Source organism: Aspergillus nidulans, chromosome I (assembly GCF_000011425.1).
Source record: "Aspergillus nidulans FGSC A4 chromosome I".
NCBI lineage: Eukaryota > Fungi > Ascomycota > Eurotiomycetes > Eurotiales > Aspergillaceae > Aspergillus > Aspergillus nidulans.
This window is the reverse complement of record NC_066257.1, coordinates 1,068,340-1,095,712: the sequence shown is the minus strand read 5'-3', so window position 1 is coordinate 1,095,712 and position 27,373 is coordinate 1,068,340. Positions and strand designations below refer to the sequence as shown.

The window sequence follows — 27,373 nt, the reverse complement described above, 5'->3', positions numbered from 1 at the left end:
GATGTGGAGTTTTGGGGCGATTGGTTTGGGGTCTCATACTATCGCAGATTGGCGTTTAGGTTGACAGTTTGGCATGGAGATTATGAGGATCTTAGCACTTGCCTTGGTGCATTGGCTTCTTTCTCGAATTGTGGTTTGCAAGATTCGTCCATGTATGGCCTCTGTAATACTATACCATATAACACTTAGAGTCATCAAAGATATTTTGATGCTATCCCATGAGGAATGATTTAGGATCGACCTTATGACAATACTTACTCAAAACATCCTTCCAGGTCCACCTCGTCTTCTCTTATGAAAGTTGAGGACCGAAGACACGCATGGCCAGGAATAAATATTTACACCAATGGCAACGTGCTTCAGCCTATTTCCCCGACCCTAGGTTTGGCTCCATCCCCGCAAAATCTATCCAGCTCGGCGTCTATCGCCCCGAAACACAATCTGTGTAATATATAACGCAGCAAGATGCCTGTGCGTGTTCTAGTTGCAATCCAGCAGATCCTACCAGTGAGGTCACAACATGGGAATTCCGCACTACTTCAGCGCCCTCTCGGCCCTAACATTTTTACTGACCACGGTTATCGGCGGTACCAATGCTGCCACCAACAGCGACCCTCTTATACATCTCACTTACGGCTCCTTCCAGGGCAGATACGACTCAACGTACAACATCTCGTACTTCCGCAAAATCCCCTTCGCTGCGCCTCCAACCGGCGAAAACCGCTTCTGTGCTCCGCAGCCACCATTGCCTGTACGAGATGGCATCTATGACACTGACCAGTCCTTCGACATGTGTCCCCAGCGCACGGTGAATGGATCTGAAGACTGTTTGTATCTAGGTCTGTTTTCACGGCCTTGGACCGAGGGTTCGAGTGCGGCTTCTCGACCAGTCCTCGTCGTTTTCTACGGTGGCGCCTTCATACAAGGAAGTGCATCATTCACTCTTCCCCCGTCCTCGTTCCCCGTATTGAATGTGAGCGCCTTGAATGATTATATAGTCATCTACCCGAACTACCGAGTGAATGCTTTTGGCTTCCTTCCCGGAAAGGCAGTCAAAGACTCGCCAACCTCAGATTTAAACCCAGGACTCCTGGATCAGGAGTATGCCCTTAAATGGATTCAAGATCATATTGCCCATTTTGGAGGCGATCCACGTAATGTTACTATTTGGGGCCAGAGTGCCGGCGGAGGCTCTGTTGTTGCGCAGGTCGCTGCAAATGGACGACGAGGAAGAAAGAGGCTTTTCTCAAAGGCGCTTGCTAGCTCACCATTCTGGCCGAAGACGTATCGCTACGACGACTACGAGGCGGAGGTTATCTATGACAGTTTGGTCAACTTGACTGGCTGTGCTGGTGAGAATGATTCATTGGTTTGCTTGAAAAGGGTTGATGTCCAAGCAATCCGCGATGCGAATCAGATCATTAGTGCTAGTCATAAGTATACGACGTCTTCGTACACATGGGCACCTGTCATTGATGATGAATTCCTCCTCCACCCACTAACAGAGGCAACAAGTCACAGTTTGGTCGAAACAGATTACATCTTTGCAACGTACAACACCCACGAAGGCGAAAACTTTATTCCGCCTGGCTTTGCCTATGAGAATACAAACGCAACAAGTGACTCCTTCAACTCTTCATCAACTAGTTTCCGCTCCTGGCTTTCCGGGTTCTTACCTGGTTTATCGCCGTCTCAGATCCTCACCCTCGAACATCGTTATTACCCGGAAACAGGCCAAACCGAAACGATGGACCTTTACAACTCGACCTATGTGCGCGCGGGTCTGGTTTATCGCGATGTCGTCCTGTCTTGTCCCGGGTATTGGCTCGCTTCTGCCGCAAGACAGAAGGGCTATTTAGCTGAGTATACGATACCGCCGGCCCAGCATGCAGATGATACTGCCTACGTTTGTCTCCTCCTTGCTCCCTTCTTGTACAGTATCATACTAAACTAGAGAGAATGCAGTGGAACAGAATAAACTCCGTTCAGCAATCCAACCCTCTCATCTACAGAGGCTTCGCGGGCGCGTTTGGGTCGTTCTTCCAGACAGGGGATCCGAATGTGCATAAGTTGACTGCGGCGGATATTCCTGGGGTGCCAGAGCTGAAGAGGACAGGTGAAAAATGGATTATTGCCGAGACTGGGTTTGCAGAAGTCAAGTTAAGGGAGTTGAAAGATAGATGTGACTTTTTGAGTGGGATTGGGGAGAGAATACCCGTTTAGTATCTATGTAAACCAGAGAGTGTGCACAGTATCAAAGCATCTGTTCTCTCAGGCGCGTTTAATCTTCCATGAATACGCATCGAAGACCATGCTACGTTCTGTTGTGCCACCTAAGCAATCCTACGGGTAGTTGGCCGCCGTTGCTTCATAGTCGATGAAATTTGGTCAATGACTCACTCAAGTTTATACCATTATTTACTTTCATGGGGGCAACTACCAGCTGGAAATTCTAACCGCAAGTTCCCGTTACCTGCTTTACGCATCCACCTTTCACCGTCACGAAAGGCTTAGCGAGAGTTGCTATTTTGTTGTGGCTCAGAAATCACGGCATCAATTCCAAGCTACCCACTACTGCGGTGTGGTTAGTGCACTTTGTTTTGGACGGATTTGTATTATGTATGGTTGCTGGCAAGTAGACTGATCAGTTGAGCTACGTGTCTGTTAACTGGGTTATGAGTGTGTGTCCTGATAAATTGTTCGCGAGGGGGACGCGGAGAGAGAATAATGTGGTTGCTGCTGGGGGAGGTTATAAATTGAGTTGGAGAATCTGGAGATTATCTTCTGGCTGATGTCATTGGCAACCGATCCGGATATCTCGTTTGATGCACTACTTGACGACGCCTCGAAATTATCTAGGCGGGTTTGCTACCAACTCTGGCAGGTTATGAATGAGTGGGCCGCAGAGTATAGATATTAATATGATGCATCGTCTATATAGATGGAAGATGAAATATAATACATGATGTGATATGATAATGATACAGACATTATGAGTCTAAACCAAACCAGACTGCATGGGTATTTATCCAAGATCATTCCAGCGCCAGCAATGAATACCCACAGATAGAGGAGTGACATTATAAATGTACAAGTACAAGTCATGATCCGAAAGTGAAGATTAAATTAGAGCCTGGCCCCTGAACATACCCTCACGAACCTCCTTGACCACATCCTTGCGGTCCTTCTTGCCAACCAAAACAACCGCCCGTCCACGCTTACCCATACGTCCTAGACGACCCAAACGATGGATAAAGTCGATAGTTGTGTGGGGAACATGGTAGAGAATAACGGTTTTCAAGGCTAGGGTGTCGATACCGCGTGACGCAATGTCGGTGGTGACAAGGACCTTGACGCCATCAAGGCGGCGTTCAGTGTCTCGATTTGTCCGTTCAGGAAGCACAAAGGGAATGTTAATATTTTCGCGTTGCTGCTGCTTGCGGGCGAGCAGGATTTCTTCCGCGGTGGGGACGGCGGCTGGTTCGGTGAATTCGGCGAGAATCTCTTCTTGTTTTCTGGTGCCTGAGTCGCGGTTAAATGAATGGGCGTCGATACCTTTCGATTTGAGGAATTGCGCAACCTCGTCGGCTTCCTCGCGCTCGTTGACAAAGACGAGAATCTTCTTAGTCTTCGGCTCAGACCACGGGCTGCCGGCCTCATCGCTCCCTGCTCCGCTTTTGCCAATAGACCAGATCACGTCCGCGCAGGCGAGATTCCGGTTCCCGCGGTATGGGTCTTTCTGAATGTCAACTACGCCCAGCTGTACGCGCCGAGGGATGGCATGCAGATTAGGTGTTGTTAAACGCCAAATATCCGGGTAGAGTTTGCGGAGCTGAGAATCGAGGCTGCGGGGGATGGTGGCAGAACAGAAGATGAGCTTCTGCAGCGACGGGGCTGCTTTACTGATAACTTCCGTTGATATTGGCAGGAAGGATCGATCCATGAGGGAGTCAGCCTCATCCAGTACGAGGTGGCTGACACGGCTGAGCACGTAGGGATCCGTTTTCGCGATAGAAGCCAGTAGATGCGGTGTCGAGACGAGGATGTCGATCCCGGCGGGGTTAAAGAGAGTGCTCTTGATTCGACGAGGAGTCAGGTTAGAGGAAATAATACCAGACCTGAACTTCACTGTGTGTGCGAAAGCCTTGAGCTTAGCTCCAACCTGGGCAACCAATTCTGCTGTTGGTACTAGAATGATTGCCCGCGGTCTGCCTGCGTTAGATGGCGGGGGAATTTCCGGTTCCAAATCAAATGCTTGGTTCTTCTTGTTTTCTTCTCTCTCTCGCACCTTCCTTTCCTCCTCCTTCTTCTCCATCTCTTTCTCCTGTATCTCTTGGCGTTTGATCGCGTCAATCACAGGGATCAAGTATGCTAGCGTCTTCCCCGAACCGGTCTCCGCGGCGAGAAGGTATTGCTCATACTGAGGTTCATCGTCGTCCACCTTCTTAGCTTGCTTCTTCGCTGGAGCATCTTCAAGAAGTCTTGGTATGGCGACTCGTTGGATAGGAGTGGGAACAGCATCGGCTATCCCAGGAAGGGCTTGCGAGAAAATCGAATTCCGGACAATGGGAAGGAGAGTGAAGGCATCGAAGCTCGTGATTTCTGCAATCTTGGCTTTGATTGCTGTTCGTTTTCCGTAGGAGATAGGTGCTAGAGCAGTCTGCATCTTCAGGGCCTTGTAAAGCGGACTTTCGGTATTCATCGCTGGCTTCTCTTCTGTCTCTCCGGAACGTTTCAAGGCGGCCGGTGACCGTGACCTTGGATCTTCACGAACTCGCGCTCGTGTCTGATTCATGTTGGGAAACGGCCCTAATTTACCGCGGTCTGTTCGTTTCGGCTTGAGGGATGATTTGGCGACATCTTTAGAGAGAGTCATGCGGGCTCTGCGGCGGAGGCGCCCTGTGGCAATCGATCGTACAGCCTGTCCTCCCTGAAGAGGAGACAGGGCAAGGGAAGTCTGAGCTCGACAGAACAGACATACTGGCCTCAAGGGCAAGGACAGCCCGCCTAACCGGTTCATTGCTGAGTTGGGGCTAGATGAAGAGTGATGGAAAAGCCTGGACCAGCTCTCGCCGCGGGAAAAAAAAGATCCTCAAGGCCTAAAGGGGAAACAGCACGGACCACTGGGGAGGCTATTACGCTAGGCCTGATTAGGACTAAGGCGATCGAGAGTGTTCTGCGTCTAGGCGCCAAGCGTCCGATATTATTGCAAGCAGGTCTGGCAGGAAGGTGCGGTTGCCCGGGAGACTCCCGACACCCAAACGTCAACAATCGTCGAGGCTCCAGTGCACGACGAGTCCGCAGTCTCCAACCAGGGTACCAGCGATCGCAGGCCTACTTAACGCTCCCACTGCACTTGCATCTCCTCTTTCATCCAAGGTTCCATTCTAGATCATCCGTCTGTCTGGCCCTGACGTCTTTGTCTCTCTTCCCGCCAGTGGTGGATGACATGTCTGCTCTTCTCGCTTTCCTCTGTATCTGCATGATCTGATCACGAGTTTCTCTGAATCTCCCCCAACCACGATCTCTTCGTATTTGACTTCCATAATCCTTCTTTATTGCGATTGACTTGAGAAGAACGAGAACCCATAATTAACGAAAGTAACGAAACTGGCAATCGCTTTGGATGATCTTCCCTTTGTGACCATTTACGAGTCTTACGAACTACGCGCATACCGGGAGTGATTTGATTGACCAGAACCTGGGTTTTCCTCAGAATTCTTCTTTCAAGGCCTGGGAATCTGACGTCTTGTTTTTGTTTATCGACAACAGGTAAGGGCGCGTTCCGACTCCGCTAGGGATGGGTACCCAACACAAGCTGAAACAAGTTTACTGATCGCCTTCTAGCCTTGTTTTTGCTTTGTTGTTTCCGCTCTTCTTGGATCTCTTTTCTCTAATTCTGTTCTTTCTGAACTGCGTGTTTGTTTAACAACATGGGTAACGGCACTGGACATCGGCCGTTGTCAGAAGTGAGCCCAATGGCTCACCGTCGCAACTCCCCGGTGTGGAATCAGAGTAATAGGGTAGGCTGCCTGTATGATTTTGGCTACGGTCGAACTGACATCACCGCATCAGTCAACAAAAAGCATTGATTCATCGCCCTATGAATCACCGTCTTCAACACGCCGATTTTGGCAAGGTCGTGAGTCAGGTTCGCCGTTTCAAAAGAACTCGGAGAACCAAGCGCCTTACGACCCCGACGTCACATTCACCACCTCTAAGAGACCTTCTCTCGAAAATCTGAAGCGCGCATCACGGGTCAAGGGCAACAGTATGTTCCGCGACTACAACCATGAGTACGACCCTACTAGTGTTTATGTCCCACAAAGACCGCTTGCCATCAACCGAGGCTCGCATGAGAAGCAAAGCCAAGTTGTGGCTACAGCACGTCCTCCCAGTCCAGACAAGACTCAAATGGGGCCTCGACCCCCTTCACCTAGCAAGGATCAGGCCCCTCCCGCGAAGTCGTCTTTGTCCCGAGCCAGTAGGTTTGGCACGAAGGACATGACTTTTGACCCGGAGAATGAGATTTGGTCTGATGCCGATGGTACTCGCTACACAAAAAGTGTTACCTTCGATGCTGCCCCACCTCAGGTTAATGAATATGAAATGACCACCCCCGATCCATCATCGGTTGCCTCCGGATCTCGTGACGGAAGCTATGACTCGGAAGAGGATGAAGGCGACATCAGCTTCGATCGTGGCTCGCTGGACCGTGATGACAGCTTCGATGCCTCGCTGGAAGACCTCGAAAAGACACCAGTGGTAATGCCTGAAGATTGGCGTTTTATGAGCCCGGATACTGCAAATGACGAACTGGCGGAAAAGAATGAAGATCCATTTACCAGCGAAGGGAGTGAAAGCCCTGAGCCCCGGTCTGTATCAACGCAACAGGTTCCTGCTAGGCGCTCACGTGTTGAGTCCCTCGACTCAAACGGTGAGCGGCGTCCTCTACCACCGCTACCGGCAATTCAAGGACTGTCCTTCTCCCCACGTGCCTCAGACAAGCTCGCTGCTGCATTCGAGCTTGCAAGTGGTAATCAACGTGTTCTCCCTGCACCACCAGCGGCGGCGACGTACAGCAAATCCGACATCACCGGGCTTAGCCACAGCTCCATGTCATTGGAGGATAGGTTGCGCTTGATGATGATTCAGCGGGAGGAGCGTGAAAATGCCAATGGAAAGCAAGAAACCAAGCCGGAGAATAAGGAAGATGAGAGCAAAGCTGAAACTGCGGAAAAGTCCAAGGGGCAAGAACCTGCAGAGGGCCCAGCCAATCCAACAGAAGCGGATGAAGCTGATGTGTTCTCTCCCCCACGTATTTCCAGAGATTCCATCTTGCGTGATCTCCGCAGAGGCGATGACTACCTGGATGTTTCGTATGAGAACTCTTCTCAAGGAAGCGCCAGCCCACGACAGTACTCTCATTATGACCCTGACATTCCTATTCCTTCGCTTGAGAGCGATCATGATAACAGTTACGAAGATGATGATGACGAGACGAGCAGTGTTATAATTAAGCCAGAATTGGAGGATGATAGCAACAACCTTTACGATATCCCAGACTATTACGGAACCGTTCCTTCAAAGGATTCATCCTACAAAGATCTAAAAGATCAGGAGGATGGGGATAATAAGAGCCACCACTCTAACCACTCGATGGAGGATGTTTTTTGCAAGAGCAACGGCTCTGTCCCCTCCGAAGCAACGCCAGTTCCCGCAGATCGAGCAGAAGAAGGCTTGAACGACAAAACACCGGCCAGTCCTGCAGAGCATCAGGATAATGAGGTTGCTGCTCCCAAAATGACCGCTATGCTAGAGTCCCTTCGCCGCCCAGTTACACCGGAAAATGCCGAACAAATATCACCTCCGTCAACACCAGACTCTGTGATTCGACACCCCGTAGATGACGAAATTAGCGATCTCGAGGATTCGGTGGACGAAAGCGTTCCTGAACCCATCGCTACCGTTAAAGCACACGGAAGCAGTTTGAAGATCCGCCCATCATTAACCCGGGCGGACGTTGAACAGATGGCTGCAACCCGCAGGAAAATCAGCGGCCAAATTCCGCCAACCACTCAGGCAACCCAAGAGCCAGAAGAGAGTGAACAACTAGAGCCTGACTCCCAGGAAAAAACGCTGCAGCCCGAGCCCTCAGCGGCGGCAGCGCCACGAAAACCCAGCTTTATGAAACTAGACATCCCATTCAGCATTCAAGAAGATGAAAGTCTTGGATTCGGTCTTGACAAAGAATTTGATCGAGTCATTGAGTCTCAAAAGGTTGCGTTTGAGCTAGCCCTTACCCAGCTGCAATCCACAAAAGCCCCTCCCCTGACCCAGGAGTCCCTTGCACACAGCACAGGATATTATACAAGTCCCTTCGCGCATGCTAACTATCCGATCCTGAAACAGAGAGGTTACCTCATGAGACACAACACGAAGGTTATTGTCGCGAGTAGCCGCCCCGAGGAAGAACCCGTCCCCTCATCCAATGGCGAGTCATCTGGCGACATGCGGAGCACAAAGGCGGGCGCATCCCCACAGCGAAAGGTCAGCCAGCAGACCTGGACTACGGTGCCCTGGAACTCTGGTGCTCGCCGCGCGAGTATTCGTACCCCCTCTGGCGCAATTCGCAAGAAACCCGTTAATGGCCCCGTACCTCCGTTACCTGGTCAACCGAGCATCGCCCAAGATCCCCCTACTCCTGTTGAAGAAATTGACCCAACTTTCAATGCTCTTGAGGATGGCGAGGAGCGCGGTAGGTTGTTTGTGAAGGTTGTCGGGCTGAAGTATCTAGACTTGCCGCTTCCCAAAGGTGATTTTCCCAAGTCCTCGCATATCGAATGTTTATACTAAGATTCTGCTATCAGGGGAGAGAACCTACTTTTCACTCACATTAGATAATGGTCTTCACTGCGTAACTACTGCTTGGCTGGAACTGGGCAAGAGTGCTCCGATCGGGCAAGAATTCGAGCTCATCGTCCAGAATGACCTCGAGTTCCAGCTTACTCTCCAGATGAAGATGGATGAGGAAAAGTTCAGGATCCAAGAACCTGCTCCTTCAGCATCTCCATCCCGTCAAAAACATTCAGCATTCAGCAAGATGTTTGCATCACCGCGGAAGCGCAAGGAACTTGACATGAAGCAGCAGCTCGCGTCGCAGCAGCACAAAAAACAAGATCCAAATGCTCCAATTTGGGAACGCCTTCGGACCCTTGTCGCTTCAGATGGCAGCTTCGCCCGTGCATATACCGCTCTCAGCGATCATGAAAAGCACGCGTACGGTCGACCGTACACTGTCGACGTGGCTTGCTTTAACGAGTGGGCTGTTGACGAGCAACCGAGCAGTGTAAAGAGCAAGAAGAGCACCGCAAGCGGCATGTCCCAGCGCCGCCCCCCTTACAAGATTGGTAAACTGGAGCTGCAGCTGTTATTTGTTCCGAAGCCCAAGGGTGCTAAGGATGAAGACATGCCCAAGAGCATGAATGCCTGCATTCGGGAGATGCGCGAGGCGGAGACTGCATCAACCCGTAGCTGGGAGGGCTTTCTTTCGCAGCAAGGTGGCGATTGTCCGGTAAGTTCGGCTCATCGAACCTTTTTTTTGGAATCATATTAGCTGACTTTTGCAGTACTGGCGTCGTCGATTTTTCAAGCTTCAAGGCTCCAAATTGACCGCGTACCACGAAACCACCCGCCAGCCCCGTGCGACCATAAACCTAGCCAAGGCCGTCAAACTCATTGACGATCGGAGCACATTGACACAAAAAGAGACAACGGCGCGAGGTGGCAAGCGACGCAAGTCTGCATTTGCTGAAGAGGAAGAAGGGTATATGTTCGTAGAGGAGGGTTTCCGTATCCGCTTCGGTAACGGCGAGGTCATAGATTTCTATGCCGACAGCGCGGCCGACAAGGAAGGCTGGATGAAAGTGCTTTCAGAGACCGTTGGCAAGGGCCCGACTGGTGCTAACCAGGCCAAGCCTTGGACTGAGCTAGTTTTGAAACGGGAGCGAAGCATGAAGGCAACGCGGCGGGAAACGGCAGATCGCTTTTCTCAGTTTGGAGCTGCACCTCCTCCGCCTGTTAAGAAGGATGTTCCTAAACCTCCTCCGGCGCAGGCGCCAACATCACAAGCTGCTCCTTCTCAGCGACCGCGACATAAGCACACACAGTCTCAACCCGAGGTACGCAGCGCGGAATCTCGGCGGCAGAAAGCTCGTTCTCTAATATTCTAAATTGGCTTCATGTACTTTCTCCCATTCTTTCTCCTTTTCCCTCTTCCCTTTTCCCTCTTCCCTTTTCCTCCTTCGCTTTTCCCCCTTCGCTTTTCCCCTTCGCTTTTCCCCCTTCGCTTTTCCCCCTTCGCTTTTCCCTTTACCCTTTTCCCTTTCCTTTTTTTTTTGTGACGTGGGTCTTATCGTGGTATTGCAGTCTTGTTTTTGGATTCTGTCCACAGCTTCGTGTACGAGACTTCGATACCAGTATTTTGGCACTGTGCAAGGCGAATCTCGCTAGCGTTCTATTCGTGTTTCATCCTATCGTACATTAATGATACATAGCGTCGTTCCTTGATTGTCAATCTACTATTCTTGTTTATGCTACTCCAATAGTGATGATTGTAAGTTAAGGGCAGCCACTAGGGGCCTAGAAGAAGCGAGAGTCGATTGTTTTAACACCGGTCCCGCGCTCACGGCAGGAGCGAACCAGGTACGTGAGGCAGTGCCTACTTTTCCATTCAAATCCGAATTGCGAACTTCTAGTTGGTAAGGAATCCAAATCGACACCAATGGCCCAATTGACCGTGGCCGAGAACCTGAACCAATCAGGAAATGCAAACCTATTATTGAATTGAACGATCAATAATACTTTCAGTGTAACCCATAGCAACAAGATTAGTAACGAGTGATCTTAAAACTGGCGGCAATTGATGAGAGGGGAGCTGGCAGCGGTGATCATTGCCCGGATTACTTAGCCTGCTGCTACCAGAACCTTATTCTATGATACTATATATTGATTGGCCAGATTCCACCGATAAAAAGGCTTGTTTCCAGAAGCGATGACAGCCGCGTCGCGAACTAAATCGCAAAGTATAATCCAACAGCCAACCACAAGCGAGTAGATATTCGATCGCACTAGGGCGTTGGGTCGTTCTTCTCTCCAGTTTACACATAGTTGGGCGTTGGGGCCGTCGTCTGATTTCTCTTTTCCTACCTATCTTACTCTGCGAGTATGATGTCTGCATCTTTTTTTTGGCGTTCATCTATGTGCCTTGCGAAATGAAGCCCGTTGCTACCAATCAAGCGTTTGCTGGTATCTCCTTCTGCGTCTCTTTTGGCATTTTCCCACATCTCGTGTCTCTGGTTTCTTATTATCTACCTCATTCTTTTTCTCGCTCTCTCCATTCTTATTTTTCGCTTCTCTTCCATCATGCAATATCATTCTTTTCTTGTTGATCTCGGTGTCTTTATTTTCCTCGGACCCCGGCGTTAGGATATAGGCATTTGTTTCCGCTAAAGCCTTTATTTTAGTATTTTTTTATTTCCAGGACTTCGACTAGGCTTTTTTCCGCCTGTGACTCATAGTTTTAATTTATAATCCTGGAATTTCTAATTGTCAGTCCATGCTTCTGCTCTTATTTATTGTCTCCCGTTCATCCTTAGACTTGCTCTTTTCATATCGGCCTCATATTTCTCGTTCATCCAATTTACTTTGACATCGTCCTTTAAGGACCGTTTAACTGGGTGGTTGGGTTGGCCTAGGCCTTCTCCATTGATCTTGTCAGCTACTTACTTAATAACGCCATATATCTACCATATATTGATATATATACTTATACCATTTATACCATGCACCGCTACTCACGTATAGATCTAGTTTGGGACAAGCCACGGCCGGCGCACTGTGCTAGCGAACGAATAGGCGCCCCCACAGGCCCGCGGTGCTGCAAGTCTGCCGTCCTCGGGGCAACCAGAGGAAGCCTGCGGAGGGCCAAGGTCCACTTCTCGTTTCGTTGTAGTATATTGCTCCCGTTTCCCAGCTGCTTCTATAAATGCCCTATCCCAGTACCCATCAAGTTGTTCTCTCCGTCTTCTAGACAATCCTTCCTCTTTCCTCTTTCAACATGATAGTTTCCCCTAATCTTTCCGCCTACGATAGCACCTTCGACTTCATTTTCTTTCTTATCACCTACATTACAGGCTCTGGATGGGTGATAGGGACGGGCCTGGGTCATCGGACAGTGGCTGCTGGTTCGTTGGAGTGAAGATAAGTATTTCCCCGGTAATGGTCCTCTAATAAGTGCTAAATGCTACTTAAGGGAATTTCTTGTTCTTCCACGCCCTGGCTGGGGTGGCAAGGACAGGTCCGAGTTATAGGATGTGAGAGGATGGTCGGTTAATATAGACTTGGAGCATTTCACACCGTTCCTACTCATAATCCATGATCATGTGGCGAACGTTGCTCGGTAACTATCAAGGCTTGGGTGATGCAGTGGTTGTGTAGTATGTATCGCTCTATACAATGAAGCTAAGTCCTCCCCTTGGTTAATGCTGAGGAAGCAAATGCCTTTGACACATCTTTCAATTTCCCTCTTCCTTCCCTTTCTTTCCCATCTCTGGCCCGGCAGGGCGGTAGGGGCGGTCGGGGTATTTCGATTTGGTGGGTGGTCGGGCGTAGCCATCAACTGAGACACAATCCTTATTCTTATCCCAGACCCGGTGGGTGGTTGGGGCGGTTTGGGCTGGGTCTCAGGCTGGGTGGTCGGGGAGGCCCGGGTGATTTCTGCTTTGGCTTTGTTCGACTGCGACTGACAGTGATATATATCGATGGCCCGGCAGTTAGTAGGGTGTTGCATGTGGCTTCGACTACTCCACATCAGCTTCAACGTTTTCCCCCTTCGCACTACAGTTTCATCCTCTTACGATTACGTTCGTCTTACAATTCTCCCAGCTTCCTTCCTGTCTTTCTTGACCGCGCCTCCGTTTACCTTCACCATCGTCATCTAGAGCATCCGCCTCCGGTCTCATCATACCCCTTCTCCAACTGACTTAGCATGCCCTGGCGGGAGATAGGGACAGGCTTAGAGATGACGGTCGGTTATCAAGCGGTGTCTGATTCAACAAGTGAGCACCGCTATATGGGTCTTGGTTCTGCATGGCTAACTTGGACACTATACTATGTCAATCAAATGCTGCAACCCCAGGCCATGGACGGGCGGGCTGGGCGGGCCTGGATACTAACTTGTGCAGCCCTGGGTTAGGTGGTTGAGAACAGCCGCGCATAATGTTTTATCATTGTTTTTAGTTTCTCTACATACTACCATAGCCCAAGGAGGGAGGACGGGACGGGCATGGGGTTCCAGCCAGGTGCAGGAGCGAGATGTACAGTAAGTAACCCATTATTACTTTAGAGCTGTTTTAGCTGATTGATTCTTCCTCTCCTGTCCGGGATTGGAACCCCGTTACATCTCGGCAAACTCCTATGAGCATCTTTCATGCCCCGGTGGGTGGTTGGGACGGGCATGGGCTATCAGACGTGGGATGTGGTTGTATGGTATGCATTACTGGGCTTTGTAGATACGCTAACTGACTTCTTCTACTGGTTTATGTTTGTCGCGTCGAACCAAATGCGTGACGGTTCCTTCAGTGCAATAGAATCACTAAAGGTACAAGAGCTGAAAATGAATACATCACGAAACTAGATATACAAAGGAGCTGACTCCTGTCTCACGGAAATTATCATTTTAGGGCGAATACTTTCAGACTCAGGTGATGTCATTACGATGCAAATGGTTCGTTTGGGATTAACATCATGCAAAATGAGATACTCGACAATCAAATGCTCTAAATAATAGCCGATTCTATCCCGTGCTGTGAAGGACTCCTATTGGTGGCTAGCTTAGAAATGTCCACTACTAAATGTACGCCTCTCGAATGCTTGATTCTGAGTGGTCAATTTGAGAGCAACGTCTCGTATAGAGGCCAGAGACACCGAGCCCTTATAAGTACCCCATCACTCATTTCTCAAGATCCTGCAATAAATTCTTCTCTCATTAAAAGATACTTACTAAAAATACCAGTATCTCTAATTATATATCATCTATCTTCGCAACAATGCCTATCAGAACCGAACACAACAACCAAGCCATCTACTTCCGCAGTCTCCACGATCCCAAGAACCCACTTATCCTAACCAACGTCTACGACGCAGCAACGGCCTCTCTCATTGCCAATCATCCCTCCACAAAAGCCATTGCAACAGGCAGCTATGCAATTGCCACATCCCAAGGCATCCCGGACGATGCCCTAAGCTTTCCTCAAAACCTAGCTGCTATCCGCTCCATCGCGTCAGTTCTTAAGCGCAATGAAGTGCTCTCCCACCAAGATCAGACAGATATATCTCTCAGATTTCCTTTAACAGTCGATATACAAGACGGCTATAACGATGTCGCTCTGACGGTCAAAGAGATTATCAAGCTAGGCGTTGTAGGCTGCAACATTGAAGACCTTGACAGCAACACAGGCCAGCTTCGCCCCCTCTTAGACGCCGTGCATCGCATAAAAGTTGCGCTGCAGGCGGCGAAAGAATCGGGTGTTCCTGATTTTGTGGTTAATGCGAGGACGGATGTCCTTGGAAGCCTGGATAAGGGGACTATCGAGGATGCGATTGAGAGAGGTAAGGCTTACTTGGACGCTGGTGCTTGCACGGTGTTTGTTTGGGGTGGTGCTGGGGGCAGGGGCGTATCGAAGGATGAAGTTGAGAGATTGGTGAAAGCGTTTGAGGGAAGGCTGAATGTGAAGCTGGTTTTGAGGGAAGGCTTTCTGACAGTGCGTGAATTGAAGAAGCTGGGATTGGCGCGGATTAGCCTTGGGCCGGAGCTATATCGGGCTGCAATGAATGCATTTCAGGAGAAGGCAGATGCAGTTTTGAGGGATTGACTGTAGCTTTGAAGAATGGAGTTAGTATTTCATGTTACTGGAATATGGATGAATGGCGAGTTTTAATTGATAGATGTGTAGCACTGTTTGCTTGATGCCTGAATACAGATTAACCGTGAAGCCTTCTATTTAGGCTTGTTAAACAGCGAGTGATTGGCTTCTCTGATTGGCTTTTCCACGTATCTCGATCGCCTAGTGGTTCTGGAGCAGGTTAGTATACTATTACTATGCACCGCACTTTTAACAACGAAATGCCAATAGTAACTACTCCAATAGAATTGATATCTCAGCCCTGGATTTTCTGTAGCTTAGCCCTTTGAATATAACTAGCCACCGTAATAGTTGAGTCTGGTTGTTGAAAGAATTTGGTATATCAAACAGTTGGCGGAGCTCATACCAGTCATTCGGGTTATGGTGTAGTAAAGGTCGCTATAACTCCACAAGGTAAATCCCCTCTGATTAAGATTGATTTACAGGGTTAGACAGTTTTCGCAAGAGCCGCTATTTGTCACATTCCTGGTCCAGAAATTTGTTACCGCATTTGGTGTGATACAGCCACGGCAACTCAATCACGATCTAGAGAACTCCCTGCTCAATGCTGTCCGGGGCATAAAAGCCATTACCTAACTGCATATTCTAACCCAGACACAACAAACTACAATAGCATTAGTCCTCACCACCAAGCAGCGGATCATCCTCCAAATCCCCCCTCGTCCAGTAATACACCTCGCGATCCCCCTCATTCCCGGCAGCCACAACATACTCCGCACCAAGCGTGCCCTTCGAAGACCTCAATCGGAGGCCTTCGCTCAAACCAGTCCAACGAAACCCTAGTTAACCTGTCCTCATCGACGAGAATCTGGCCCTGCATCGTAACTCTCCCCTTCGCATCGAGATAAGCGAGCAAGAAGTTATCGGTTTCAAAGGTCTCTTTTATCTGCAATCAGGATGTAACTCCGTGATACAAGATGCAAGAAGCACCGCGCGGCAGCGTTCTTTTTAACGAGGATATTCAAATCGTTTCTCCACGATGGGTTCGACCGCTCAACTGCGTTCAACCCTTCCGTGAAACGAGAGTAGAAGGTATAGTCATCAATGTCCGCGCGCCAGTCTTTTTGGCGGACGTATCCAGGCGGGGTGTCTTTTACGAGAGGAATAGCAATTCCTGGCAGGATCTCGAGTACCCGCTGCCAGGGACCGGCTCCAAAATCAAAGAGGGCACGGTCGTCTAGGATCGCCCGGTCCGCGTCGTCGGGGAATTCCTCCGAGAGTGTCGCCCAGCTATTCACGCGCTCGTCATCGGCAGGATCATACCATGTCCTCAGCAGGAGTGGGTTATTGCCTCCCGCGTTGATGTAGACCTGCCAGACGCGCCAGGCTCGTCGGTGCATGTTGTCAGACTGCCAGGGGCGCAGGATCGTGGATATCTCTTCTCTGGTTGGGACGCAGGCGGGCTGGGCGTCTGGGTCGGTTGTGCCGTATGTCAAGTACCAGTCTAAGTTGAGCTGGTCGAGGTTTAGGAATTGCTTGACCAGGCGCGCGCGCTGCGTGGGAGTTTGTTCGGTAGATGCATAGTTCCAGGATTCGCGGGGTTTGAATGAGAACAACAGGATTGTATTTTAGGAGGGGAGTCTCACGATTAGATATTTCTAGACAGGGAGCTGGCCCCATGAGGGGAGATAGTCGAGTGCCATGTTTTTGGGAAGCGATTGGGCAGAGAGTTGATAGAGGCCTGGGAGATGGAGGGGAAACAGAAGTTACAGAACGATGAGTTGACAATAGGTCCAGGCACCAAGGCGCCAACTGGCTGGGTGGATTCATTATTGGGATGCTACAGGACTAGCACATATCAATGCTACTTCATTAATCAAGTATCAATTCTTATATCTGCTCCCATGTCAATATCATGCTCCCAACTAGTTACTGGGTCAACAGGGTCTTTTTGGATCGATGTGGCGTAATAGTCGCGCGTGAAGACCCAGGATTTACAAGCGCCAGGGCTCCTACAATACCCCATTCACTTAGCAGTGGCCGCCAGCTAACGAAAATATACCTCAAGCCCTAGTAGTCTCCGCGACCAAGTATGGTTGAACCAGCGGGCAGCGCAATAAGGACCACAAAAGAAGCATAAACAATACATGGCTATATCAGGGGAAGAAACACCATTGGAGTGTGTTTAAGTTGCTTGAAAGGTAGGTACTGTGAATCGGGCCAACTTCGAGAACAGATAGTGTCATCACAGCCTGAAGGATACCAGACCCATGATAAGAGAGCCTCACCAAGTGATCCACTCTCTATCTGTAGCACGCTGATATACCCCAAGAGTGCCTTGCCAGCCATCCCAACGAGAGTGCTCCCAGATCAAATAGCTCAAAGACTGATCCGGATCAGGGTCGATGCCATACCAACTCTCATCAAGAGGCTGTCCAAGTTCAAAACCTGGTCCGTAGCAGATATGACACATGTGCAGCGCACCGTCCCTCCAGCTGCGGTCAGGATGGTAGTCATCATCGTATATTTCAATCATCCCAGGGAGTCGTGGGGTGGTCGGTGGTGGGAGACCTGTATCCAGTCTGATTTCTGCTTCATCACGCATGTCTTTAGAATCCCACGGACAGCCTTTTCAGCTTGATAGTGTGCAAAGCGACCCTCATTTGTCGCATTTGACAGAAAGTACACATCGAGTCGCCAGTGGTTGTCATCAAAACCTTCGGCGGCAATCTGGGCGTACATTGCTTAGAGATCATCTTCCAGCTCCATCTGAAGTAAGGGGCCATCAGGATGGGTAATGTAGATATTAATGTTTACCAGAGGGGGAAGTAAGCTGTGTTCCTCGCTCTCAGAAACCATGAACGATGGACTTTTGCCGTGATCCTGAAATGGGAGCACATGTGTCTTGAGCGGACGGTACTGCCTTTGAGGTGGTTCGGGCGATGAAGTCTCCTGCCGCCCTGCTGCCTTGCGCGCAGCTCGTTGATACATTGTCTCCTGCCTGAAGCCAGCATCAATTCGCATGCTGTATGCTTCCTTCCATCGACCGAGGCACCGCGCACCCTGAGGCAAAGGACAGTATTGCAGATTGATTGTGAGGGTGCAGATGCCTTGGATACTGAATTGAGTGTTATTGCGAAAGCACGCTTCTCTGGGCACCTGATATTTGACTGGCGTGGGTCTTGGTGGTCGACAGCCACTTACAGCCCACCATCTGAAGCTCAAGGGTCTTCAGGTGAGGAAAATCAGACACCACTTCCTCGACCTGGCGTGGAAGGTCAGTAATTGTCCTTCCAGCATCCTCCGCAGCAAAGACCAGGGATTCAATACTAGCTAGCAGTGCTTCCTTTAGCCGAAGTGGAGCTACTGACCTCAGTATAGCCGCCAATGAGCATCTCAGCCAGGATGAGAGATAGCGCAATTGTGTAAATTCGGTAAGAGGGCCAAAATAGTCTGCCAGTCGGTATTTACGTCGTTCTGGAGGGAAGTCATGGAAGACATCCAGATATTCCAAGGTTCTCTTATATTTCAAAATAGCCGCCCAAAATTCATTGTTGAAGGTCTGCCAGACATTTTCCTTGGCCTTGGCCTTGTCATTGTCCCAAGGGAATGAAAGACTTTTTAGGGCTGCTGGGAGAGTCAACAGTGCAATCACGTCTTCATCTCTGCAGTTAGATGTCCTTTATGTGGAAATGTGGAGGTGTTCGATATGGCACTCGTATCCATAAGTATTACTCTGGATTTTCTGCTGGACCAGCCTGCTGAAACCTTCTGGGTCGAAATCATACAGACGGACTATATGAAGACGGTCGAGATAGAAGACGGGCCATATATTGTCCAGTTTTAGCGAAGGGTCATCAATATAGCCATCCAACGGGTTGGGGTCCCTATCATGATACCCAGGGACTTCACTGAGAACATGAATTCCTCCAGGCTGGGTAGTCAGGTCGACTGTACACCAGAGTCGGCCTGTTGCTGGCCATTGCTGTTCTCAAAACAGCTCCCAAGAATGGGACTGATGTTGGGATATGCGCATATACCTTTGATATGGAAGGGAGGCAGGTCAGGAGAAGTGCCACCAAAGGCCGCCGGTAGCGGCTCTGATATTCACAGCCGTCAGCAAAGATGGCATTATAAATCTGGGATTCAATATCTCCTTGCAATCCTGCACGCCGAATCGCAGTTTTCACGGTCTCCTTGTCGTTGAGTGCAAATTGCACCTGCTCATCCTGGTCCTGGAGCTCGTGGTTCCTATCAAGGTATGAAGGGCAGACACCCCAATTCCCAATGTTTAATACCTCGACAATTAATGCGAGTGAAGGATTTTCAATTATAGTGCGGAGAAACTTCCAGAGTCCACTATAGCTGTGTAGCGTCCCAATGTAGGTCCAGTGGGAGTAGACCCGTGGCAGAAATGCTTGGTGGTGTTTTCGGTTAACGAGAAGGAGACGACTTAGGCCTTTGATATCAAGGACTCCTTCATCATATCGATTGTTGTACCTTGGGGTTGTGCCAAAGGCGAGAAAGAGGATCTCGTCTAGGAGTTCAGCAGGCAAATCGGCAAGATCTGGCATGATGTAAAATTACGATAGAGAGTCAGGAAAGGTCACAAGGAAACAGCGGCATTTAGAGACAGCGGAGCCCGGATATATAACGTATTTTACCACTAGTAAGATGACCCGCAGGCTCAGCCATCCACTTGGCCCTGCTCATTGAGTATTCATTACGCATACCTAATGATCTCTTTGCGATGCCGACATTTAGAACCCAGTCACGCAGTCGTCCGAAACAGCGGGATTTCTGTTTCTCCCTTAAACACCTCTTATATGGATTGAGCAAATGACATATCAATCATGAAATTGCTCCAGGCTGATGCCATATTCGGCGGCAACAGTAGCGCAGTTTTCATCTGAGCCTATGCAATCGCTAGCTTCCTACGCAAAGGCTACAAGGCTCGATCATACATACTAGTAACTAAGTTCCAAATGTTGCAGTTGCCGGGTGTTCCGGCTTGGTTAGGCCGGGAGGGCTTCTGGTCGTGGTGCTCGCAGAAGCTGTAGAGCTCTGAGATAAAGTGGATGTGCTGGAGGAAGGCATAGGGACATTTATGAACGAGTCAGCTCCGAGCTGGCAGCCAAAAAATATCCTCCACTAAAAACCACATATCCATTTAATTTGAAACGAGACATAAGTAAAATTTACTTTCTGAATCAAAGGCTAAGATCCATATAGTGATGGGGTTCTTGTCCTTACTGACAGACCGCCTGCGCAAAAGCAGCGTTGACAATTAGGGTTTGCCTCAGATGATGAACATTATACATCTCGGCGACCCTACTCCAGAGAGGCATCAGGATTCTAACTGGACCGACAGTGCGAATATGTCCGCAAGTAACCAGCTTGGGCTGCACCCTCTCCTTATCTCGCGCAACAGGTACTGAACACCTTTGACCCTGAAGTTCCAAGTTGGTCCCTTTCGCCGTCAACAATCACCATACAAGGCCGGTGGACTGTGAAGCATAAGAATACCAGTATCCTTAGATACCGCTTCGGCCCAGACGTCGCGGATTGTAGAATATTGAAGAGCCCAGCGACCTAATCCGGTGTCAACGGAGACCCGTAGACTTTCACTCGGCGCAGCACTGCGCTTGCTCTCCTGCACCATGATTGGGCAATGACTGTTTAAGCTCCAAAGTGACTGCCTCGTTGTGCAGGTACCGAAACGTGCTTTACCACAATGTAGGTTTTGTTGACGCCTCACGCTCTCCCCACTGATAGCTATCTTATTGACAGGTCTTATCCTCTACACAACTCGATATACTCTATATAGTAATGATTCCAGCTCCCAGCAGCTGTACATTGGAGAATAGAATACCTCTATAGCTTTAATCTGACGCCTAACGTAGTATACGTTGTGCCGGCTAGCAGGGCACCGTTTTGGCGCCCATTGCACCATCGGCCTGCCGCGCGCCATAGCTCGCCGTCGCCAGTTATGTCATTGCCTTGATGGAATGTGCAGGATGTTTATGGAATTACATTTAATGCATCTACTGCATCCATATAAGCCCTCTTCCCTTCTTTCACAACCACATACGTACTCTTTCCCATTTGCCCTTTCCCCCTTACAGCTGTGCACCTTCGTCGCAAGCCCAATTATTTCCCAGACATTGTTTTATCTAGAAGTTTATCTATTTCTAGCATGGTACTGGCTACCGGATACGGCGAGCCGAACGGAATATCAGCAGGACCTTTGGCACTGCTTCACTTTTACTTGTATGTTCGCGCTGTTACCTTGACATACACCCTGAGCAACAATCCAGCAAGAGCAGCATGACTGCCCTTGCCAGATTTGTTAGGTTTGTTCGTGGAAAAATGTAGATGATTGCACTGTTCTTTACTACACGTTCGGAAAAGTTTTTTGCGCAATCAACATCCAGCAGATTTTAGGATCCCTTTCTCAACGAACCATTGCCATGCGGGGACGCCTTCCACCTGGACTGCACACCGGGCTCCTTCACTTGATATTAAGCGAGCCACATCAATTTTTCCTTTTGACAGCACGGCAATGAGTGGTGTCTTCCCATAATAGTCCTCAACATTTACGAATTTTGCTTGAACTTACTTGCCTGTAGTAATTTTGCTACTACAGTTGAGCTGTTTCTCTTTGCAGCCCAATGGAGAGGTGATTGGCCTTAATTGTCTGTAGTATCGCACGCCACTCTCACATCCTTGGTTAAAAACTCAACCTCTGAACTGTTTCCACTGGCGGCGGCGTAAGAAAGAGGCGTCCGATGTGCCTTATCTTCCTTGCTCGGAAAGGAGCCTGCATTGACTAGCACTTGAACACTTGCTGGGACAAATTTGTTGACAATATTGTGAGTGCGACCTCTCCTTGCTTGTTATTCCTGGGTTAGGGCATCTCTGTCGAGGCTTTCAAAGCTCACGCCTTCAGAAATCAAAGTGACCCAAGGAGCAGCTTTAAAATAATCTAAGAGAATTTTAGTCAGATTCGCCGAGACGCCAGAGGTTCTGAGCGCTCATAAGCCATGCCATTAGCTAGTCTTGTCTTGTTCTTGCTTGAAAGGTCTTACTGGCGATTTGCTCATTTGAGATATGACTAGTTCTGGTGGCTACTATCGTGTTTGTCTCAGCCTCACCTCCTTCTATTATAATGGGCCAAATGCGGCTGGCGCCAATAATCTCGAATACGACCAACCTTTAAAAGCCAGCAACCTCAGCTTGGGTCATCAATCCCTTGGATATACGCTGGAAGTGTGATACAACTTGCAGGATTCGCGCTGACTCCTGCGACCAGCGGTTAGCATCTTCTCAATTAAATCGAGACGATCCAGTAGAATGTCGAGGGCCCAATGCAAAAAGACAAAAATTGACAGCCTCAGCAGTATCAAATGGTACAGGCCGCCTCCACCGCTCCACGTAAGGCAATGTTTTAATGGACTACAGGGCCTATTTTACCCTGGTCGTGTCACAAGGGCAAATTCCAACCAGGGCGGCTACGTGTTCCTCTAATCGTTGTACACGGAATGAACAAGAACCATGAGAATTAGATACATTAAGAGTCCCTTCATCCCCAACATTTGACAAAAAATCTGCCTCCGCGAGAGGAATACTACAGCTCAGCCTCTTCAGACTGTATATCAGAGCCGGCTTGAACCTAAACCAACAAACACCCAATACTACTATAGTATTTCAGGATGACAGCGAGGTTTAGGCAAGGCGGCGTCTGCACAAATAGAATATGTGGAAAATGAGACAACAAGCTGCTCAGCCTATCAGAGGACTCGCGCAATAAAACCTGACGATGTCATATTGTTGATGATAACCGCACTGAAAACATGCTAGGTCTTATTGAGCTGCTAAACTCTAAGCGTTAGCTAGATCCAGGCTTTGGTATTTCTGCCTTAGGACTCATGAGACGCAATTCTTACCTGGCCGTCTTGTGGAAAAGTACCGTTAGGGACGAATATCCACTGGCCCGGGGATTGACTTCGAGGTAACGCTTCGAGCTCAGCTCGCTGCTGCGGAGTGAGGTTCGGATGTGCATATGCTGTAGTGGCTTTTGTTAGGCAGGATTGGTTTCGATAGGGCACACTTACTGTTATATGCAGGTACTTCATGAACCGGGACTGGATGTACGGCTCCGGCAACAGAGGTTTGTGGATGTGTTTGGGCACTCAGTTCGGGGGGACGAGGCGCTACCGGTTGTGTAGTTTGCACAGTGGTAGTCATAATGCCGGGGCTAGCTGTGTTCGCGTTTTTCAATGTCCGCACAAGCCGGGTAAGATATATCATAGATACCAGAAGCGAGGCATCCAGGGCATTTTGCAAGACGAGCACGATTATACGGCCCCTGCTCGCGGCAGTCACTTGAAGATAAAGCACAATCTCCACAATAGCCATGTATAAGGATCGCACCATGGGCACGGCGGAGTAGATGCGATTCCGAGATACAAATCTCTAAAATTTTATTCCATTCTTAGCATCCCTTTTCAGAAAGGGGCACGCAAGAGACAAGTAGAAGATCGGGGCATGAATGTTGAACGTACCTGCGCCCGTAGCTCCATACGGTTTATCTTTGATACCATGGAGTAGGAGATTACGACTGAAATCCCATTTGCTAGGAGCTGTAGCAATGTGAACGTCAAATATGTTTCTTGATATCCGTTGATCGGTTCCCAGCTTAACCTGTCATAGACGGCCGTTCGATAGTCCCCCTGGTTTATTGAGACAATAAAGAGATAGGCTGTGATAAGGACAATCATACAGGATAGCAAAACGCCCTGACATATTTTTTCCGCGCCGGTGTTGCTATGATGTTTTGTGCTTGAGTTGGCGACTTCAGATAAGTATCTTCGGGCGAGTCGGACCGCCCGTGACATGGGAAAGAGCGCGACGAAGACCAAGAACAGATGTGAGATATTAAAAAAGATATTTGCTGCAATTCAGCCACTAACATAATCCCACAGGGACATGCTACTGCATTCGTGCGCCCCCGTGAAGATTACACTCAGGGAGGTCGACCTTGCACCAGTCAGCAGTCACGCCTCAAGATTCCCAATTTTGGGATCCAAAGGGAGGGAAGAGAAGGAAGGTATAGTACAGGATTAAACAGAACAGGCATGCTCCAAATCGGAATCTCAGCAATATTGGGACACCTTTGATCTTCCGGCCGTTGATTAGGAACGCGATATGTTACAAGGCAATGATAACATAGACAACGAGGGATATCGCCATGATAACTATGAAAGCAATCGAATGATTGCAAGGATCGTAACCTGACGAGGATCCCGAAGAGCCATAATCATTGTTATTACCTGCCGAACTCGTGCCTCCCTCGAACACTCCATCAGGAATGCTGTCGGGCAGTCCGCCGGAGCTGGAGCCTCCTCCGCGCCTGGGACTCATGCTCGGTCTGTATGAAGAAGTCTTAGAGAGTGATTTGGTATTGATAGATTCACCAACCGTTCTGGACAACAACGACACCGTGCAGCGTACCGGACCTCATCTTTATACCCAAGCAACCTGCCTTGGTCCCATCAAATCGAGGCTCTTCAGAATCAAAAAGTTGTTCAGGAGTATATCCTTCGCAGCCTCACAGCCTCGCAACTTGTTCCTGCCAATAGGCTCACAGGATTCTCGACGCCTCCGAAGTTGGCAGAGGAAAACACGAGGCCAAGCTTCTCGGCACAACCTGTCCGTATACCAAATAACCGAGTGTCGCAATTCGTACCTCATCCATCCAACTGTCATCCTTCAACGGCTGCTCAGATCTTGAAGAAGAAACAGGACCCAAGCATGAGGCGTTGTACCTCATCTCGACGTTACGCAAGCAAACCCACTCTTGCCCCCCGATTGCCGGCCGACAACACGCTCGCGCCCAATCTGGCTACCCAGGCGCTCGACCTTCAATGCAGAGTGTTGCTTGAATACCTCTTCAAGGCGCTGACGCCGCATACTCTCTCCACTTACAAGCCCCGCGTGGAACTCACGTTGATCGACTATATCCAGCAGTACCCCAATCCTCTTCCGGCCCAACTCCTCTGGGCCACGCGCTGCCTGGCGACTCTTCACTCCTCCGTGGATTCCACCCCTCAGCCAGGTACATCTGCCCTCGTCAACAGTCGTCGTATGTATCAGCAGGCTATCCGACATCTCTTAATCAGCCTATACTGCCCTCGCTCTGCGCGCTCGGACGAAACTTTGACTGCGGCCATGCTGCTCTGCGTCTACGAGATGATCGACCGTACCAACCCTGAGGCCTGGATGATCCACTCCCGCGGGATAACCAACTTGCTCCGGATACGTGGGCCCAAGGCGCACAGGAGCGGAATTGGTCAGACACTTCTGCTATGTCTCCGTCCGATCCTCGTTGCACAGGCTTTGACTCGTGCGGAGCCATGCCTGCTCGGGGAACCGGCATGGAGGAAACTGGGCAACGAGATGATGCGCTCCCAGAAAGGTGCAGAGCATTTTCTGAACACTTGGACTGAGTGCTCTTTTGGGGAGATCGCGATGTGTCCGGGATTACTGGCTCGTACACAGGCCATCCTCTCAGATCCCGGCTTCTCATTAGAAGACGAAGCGATAACAAAGAGGAAACGGCTGCTCACGCAGATAACCTCCATCCGCACAGCGTTACGAACGCTTAATCTACAGATAGAACTGGAATTCGGGAAGTATGATGCTGACGAAAAATCGCCTTGCGGTCTGCGGAGGCTGTCCGAATGTATCCCGCCTGACTCCGCGGAACGGTTTGTTCTATACCTACATCGAGGTATCCAGGTCGGCGCCGCTATGTTGGACCAGTTAGTGACTCTGTTAGTGTCGGACGATAAAAGACGTTGTCAGCAAGAAACTAGTGCAAGTGCTGCATTGAAGAGGTATTATGACACGCAGGACAGTACAGGTGTAGGGGCAAAGACCATTCCAAGAACTCGCTTAGACGCTACACATCTCCCTACACAAACAGAGTCATTAGCCATAGCAGAGGATAATGGTCGTCGGGAAACTTCTTGCCTAGCACACCAGTTGGACATTCTGTGCATGAGCCAGGGGATGATCCAGGTAACCTAGGTGGAACTGTAGAGTAACTGACCGACATATTCTATGTACAAATGCATATCAACTTGAATGCATACCCATCCATATAGCATCTGCTCGGATCAATTCAACAGAAGATAATTATTCGTCTATTCGAACATCTAGACCTTCTGTATGCCTATGCCTTTATATGTGTACATTAGTTCAGGTTTCCCGGATGTCCTTCATCTCTGTTGCTTTCTGCTCAACTCTCGCTCGACGGTGGAGCAATGAGGCTTCTAATCGAAATCGGAGTATATGTGCTATCGTAGAACCCCTTCCTTTGTTCAACTACGTACATAATATAGGAACAAAATCGATATAAGGTACTTTGCCTGGACAGGTCTCGATTATGATGGTGCTGAAGTGAGAGTTGACTTCCTGCATCAGCCCACGCCGAGTGCGACCCTACAACGATCCTATGGAAGCTTCCGCATGACTCAGGAGCTCAGGCTTCTGTTGCAGTAGTTTTTGGTTCCAGACTTCACATGTCACCTCTTAATCCGGCCGAGCGGGGTTCACCCGGTGCCGTAGGAAGTGCCTTGGGGTTGGGCCAGACGCTGTATATTTCAGAAGGCGGCATTTTAGAGGTTGGGCAGCGCTCCCCAAGGAGAAAGCAGATTCGAAGTCATTGCATTGGAGACTCGATGCGCACAGACTCCATTACTCAGTGTATGGCATTCTCAACTCTGAACAGAGAATTGATGCTGCTTAAACACGGGCCGGTCTATCTTCGGCTCTAAAACCAGGTGATCATGGTCGTATCAACAATAAATAACTAGACAACTTACGTAGAGTTCGCACCATGGCCAGACATCCTACATAGTGACCACTATGTAGCCAGGCTTTCTATATAACGACATGAGTCAGTCATTACGGCAATGGCTTGGCTCGTCTATACTTGCGGCTCCTGGGTATTTGATTGGCTCAAGCCATCTTTCCACTTTCTAGGACATTCCCTCACACTTTCTTCCTTCAGGAGGCTTAGCATTCAGCAGGAGATATTCCCACCAACCATAGGCGGTTATGGCACTTTGTCATTTGTTAGAGGCGTAAGTGCGCTAGCCACTCTGATAAGGTCGTGTGTATATCTACCACTGACTTAGTCTCTTCAGTCAGACCTTAGTGACTGGATTTTTCCACCCTGCTCAGCAAATGTTAACTTAAACGAAGGCGGACGTTGTCATGTGCACTGATCTTTAAATCAGCTCTCGGCCCGAACCGAACCAGGCTAGGGCACTTCCAGTGAACTTGAGCTCTTCTGCCTTGATTTCGCCATACTCTCCGACGAGCTTTTGGCTCATAAGGAGTAACTCATCTTATATGTCTTTGGTTTTCTAATTGTCTATCGA

The 27,373-nt window shown here is 49.3% G+C and overlaps 7 protein-coding genes across 7 annotated transcripts, besides 1 other annotated feature; 4 read left to right on the top strand and 3 right to left on the bottom strand.

Annotated features, from left to right (window-relative positions):
• Positions 1 to 27,373: part of a sequence feature (contig 1.105 755..277183(-1)) that runs on past both edges of the window.
• Positions 521 to 1,954, top strand: ANIA_06148 (putative carboxylesterase; the record flags this gene model as incomplete). The annotated part of the gene is made up of 2 exons (XM_658660.1): positions 521 to 839; positions 999 to 1,954. 2 exons carry the CDS (start codon positions 521 to 523, stop codon positions 1,952 to 1,954), a joined length of 1,275 nt encoding a protein of 424 aa, XP_663752.1.
• Positions 2,991 to 5,020, bottom strand: mrh4 (ATP-dependent RNA helicase; the record flags this gene model as incomplete). Its single annotated transcript, XM_658661.1, has 2 exons — positions 2,991 to 3,013; positions 3,151 to 5,020. The coding sequence occupies 2 exons, from the start codon at positions 5,018 to 5,020 to the stop codon at positions 2,991 to 2,993; spliced, it is 1,893 nt and encodes a 630-aa protein (XP_663753.1).
• On the top strand, positions 5,934 to 10,667 carry bud4 (the record flags this gene model as incomplete). The annotated part of the gene is made up of 5 exons (XM_050611839.1): positions 5,934 to 6,023; positions 6,076 to 8,280; positions 8,413 to 8,815; positions 8,871 to 9,574; positions 9,630 to 10,667. The coding sequence occupies 5 exons, from the start codon at positions 5,934 to 5,936 to the stop codon at positions 10,230 to 10,232; spliced, it is 4,005 nt and encodes a 1,334-aa protein (XP_050466991.1). The 3' UTR covers positions 10,233 to 10,667.
• ANIA_06151 (isocitrate lyase/PEP mutase family protein) lies at positions 14,109 to 14,933 on the top strand (the record flags this gene model as incomplete). The annotated part of the gene is made up of 1 exon (XM_658663.1): positions 14,109 to 14,933. One exon carries the CDS (start codon positions 14,109 to 14,111, stop codon positions 14,931 to 14,933), a length of 825 nt encoding a protein of 274 aa, XP_663755.1.
• ANIA_06152 (uncharacterized protein) lies at positions 15,510 to 19,498 on the bottom strand (the record flags this gene model as incomplete). Its single annotated transcript, XM_658664.1, has 10 exons — positions 15,510 to 15,560; positions 15,697 to 15,861; positions 15,899 to 16,477; positions 16,858 to 16,936; positions 17,213 to 17,495; positions 17,546 to 17,654; positions 17,742 to 18,034; positions 18,129 to 18,554; positions 18,660 to 18,909; positions 18,965 to 19,498. The coding sequence occupies 10 exons, from the start codon at positions 19,496 to 19,498 to the stop codon at positions 15,510 to 15,512; spliced, it is 2,769 nt and encodes a 922-aa protein (XP_663756.1).
• On the bottom strand, positions 22,552 to 23,342 carry ANIA_06153 (uncharacterized protein; the record flags this gene model as incomplete). Its single annotated transcript, XM_658665.1, has 3 exons — positions 22,552 to 22,596; positions 22,871 to 22,989; positions 23,039 to 23,342. 3 exons carry the CDS (start codon positions 23,340 to 23,342, stop codon positions 22,552 to 22,554), a joined length of 468 nt encoding a protein of 155 aa, XP_663757.1.
• On the top strand, positions 24,295 to 26,489 carry ANIA_06154 (uncharacterized protein; the record flags this gene model as incomplete). Its single annotated transcript, XM_658666.1, has 4 exons — positions 24,295 to 24,356; positions 24,395 to 26,006; positions 26,093 to 26,154; positions 26,330 to 26,489. The coding sequence occupies 4 exons, from the start codon at positions 24,295 to 24,297 to the stop codon at positions 26,487 to 26,489; spliced, it is 1,896 nt and encodes a 631-aa protein (XP_663758.1).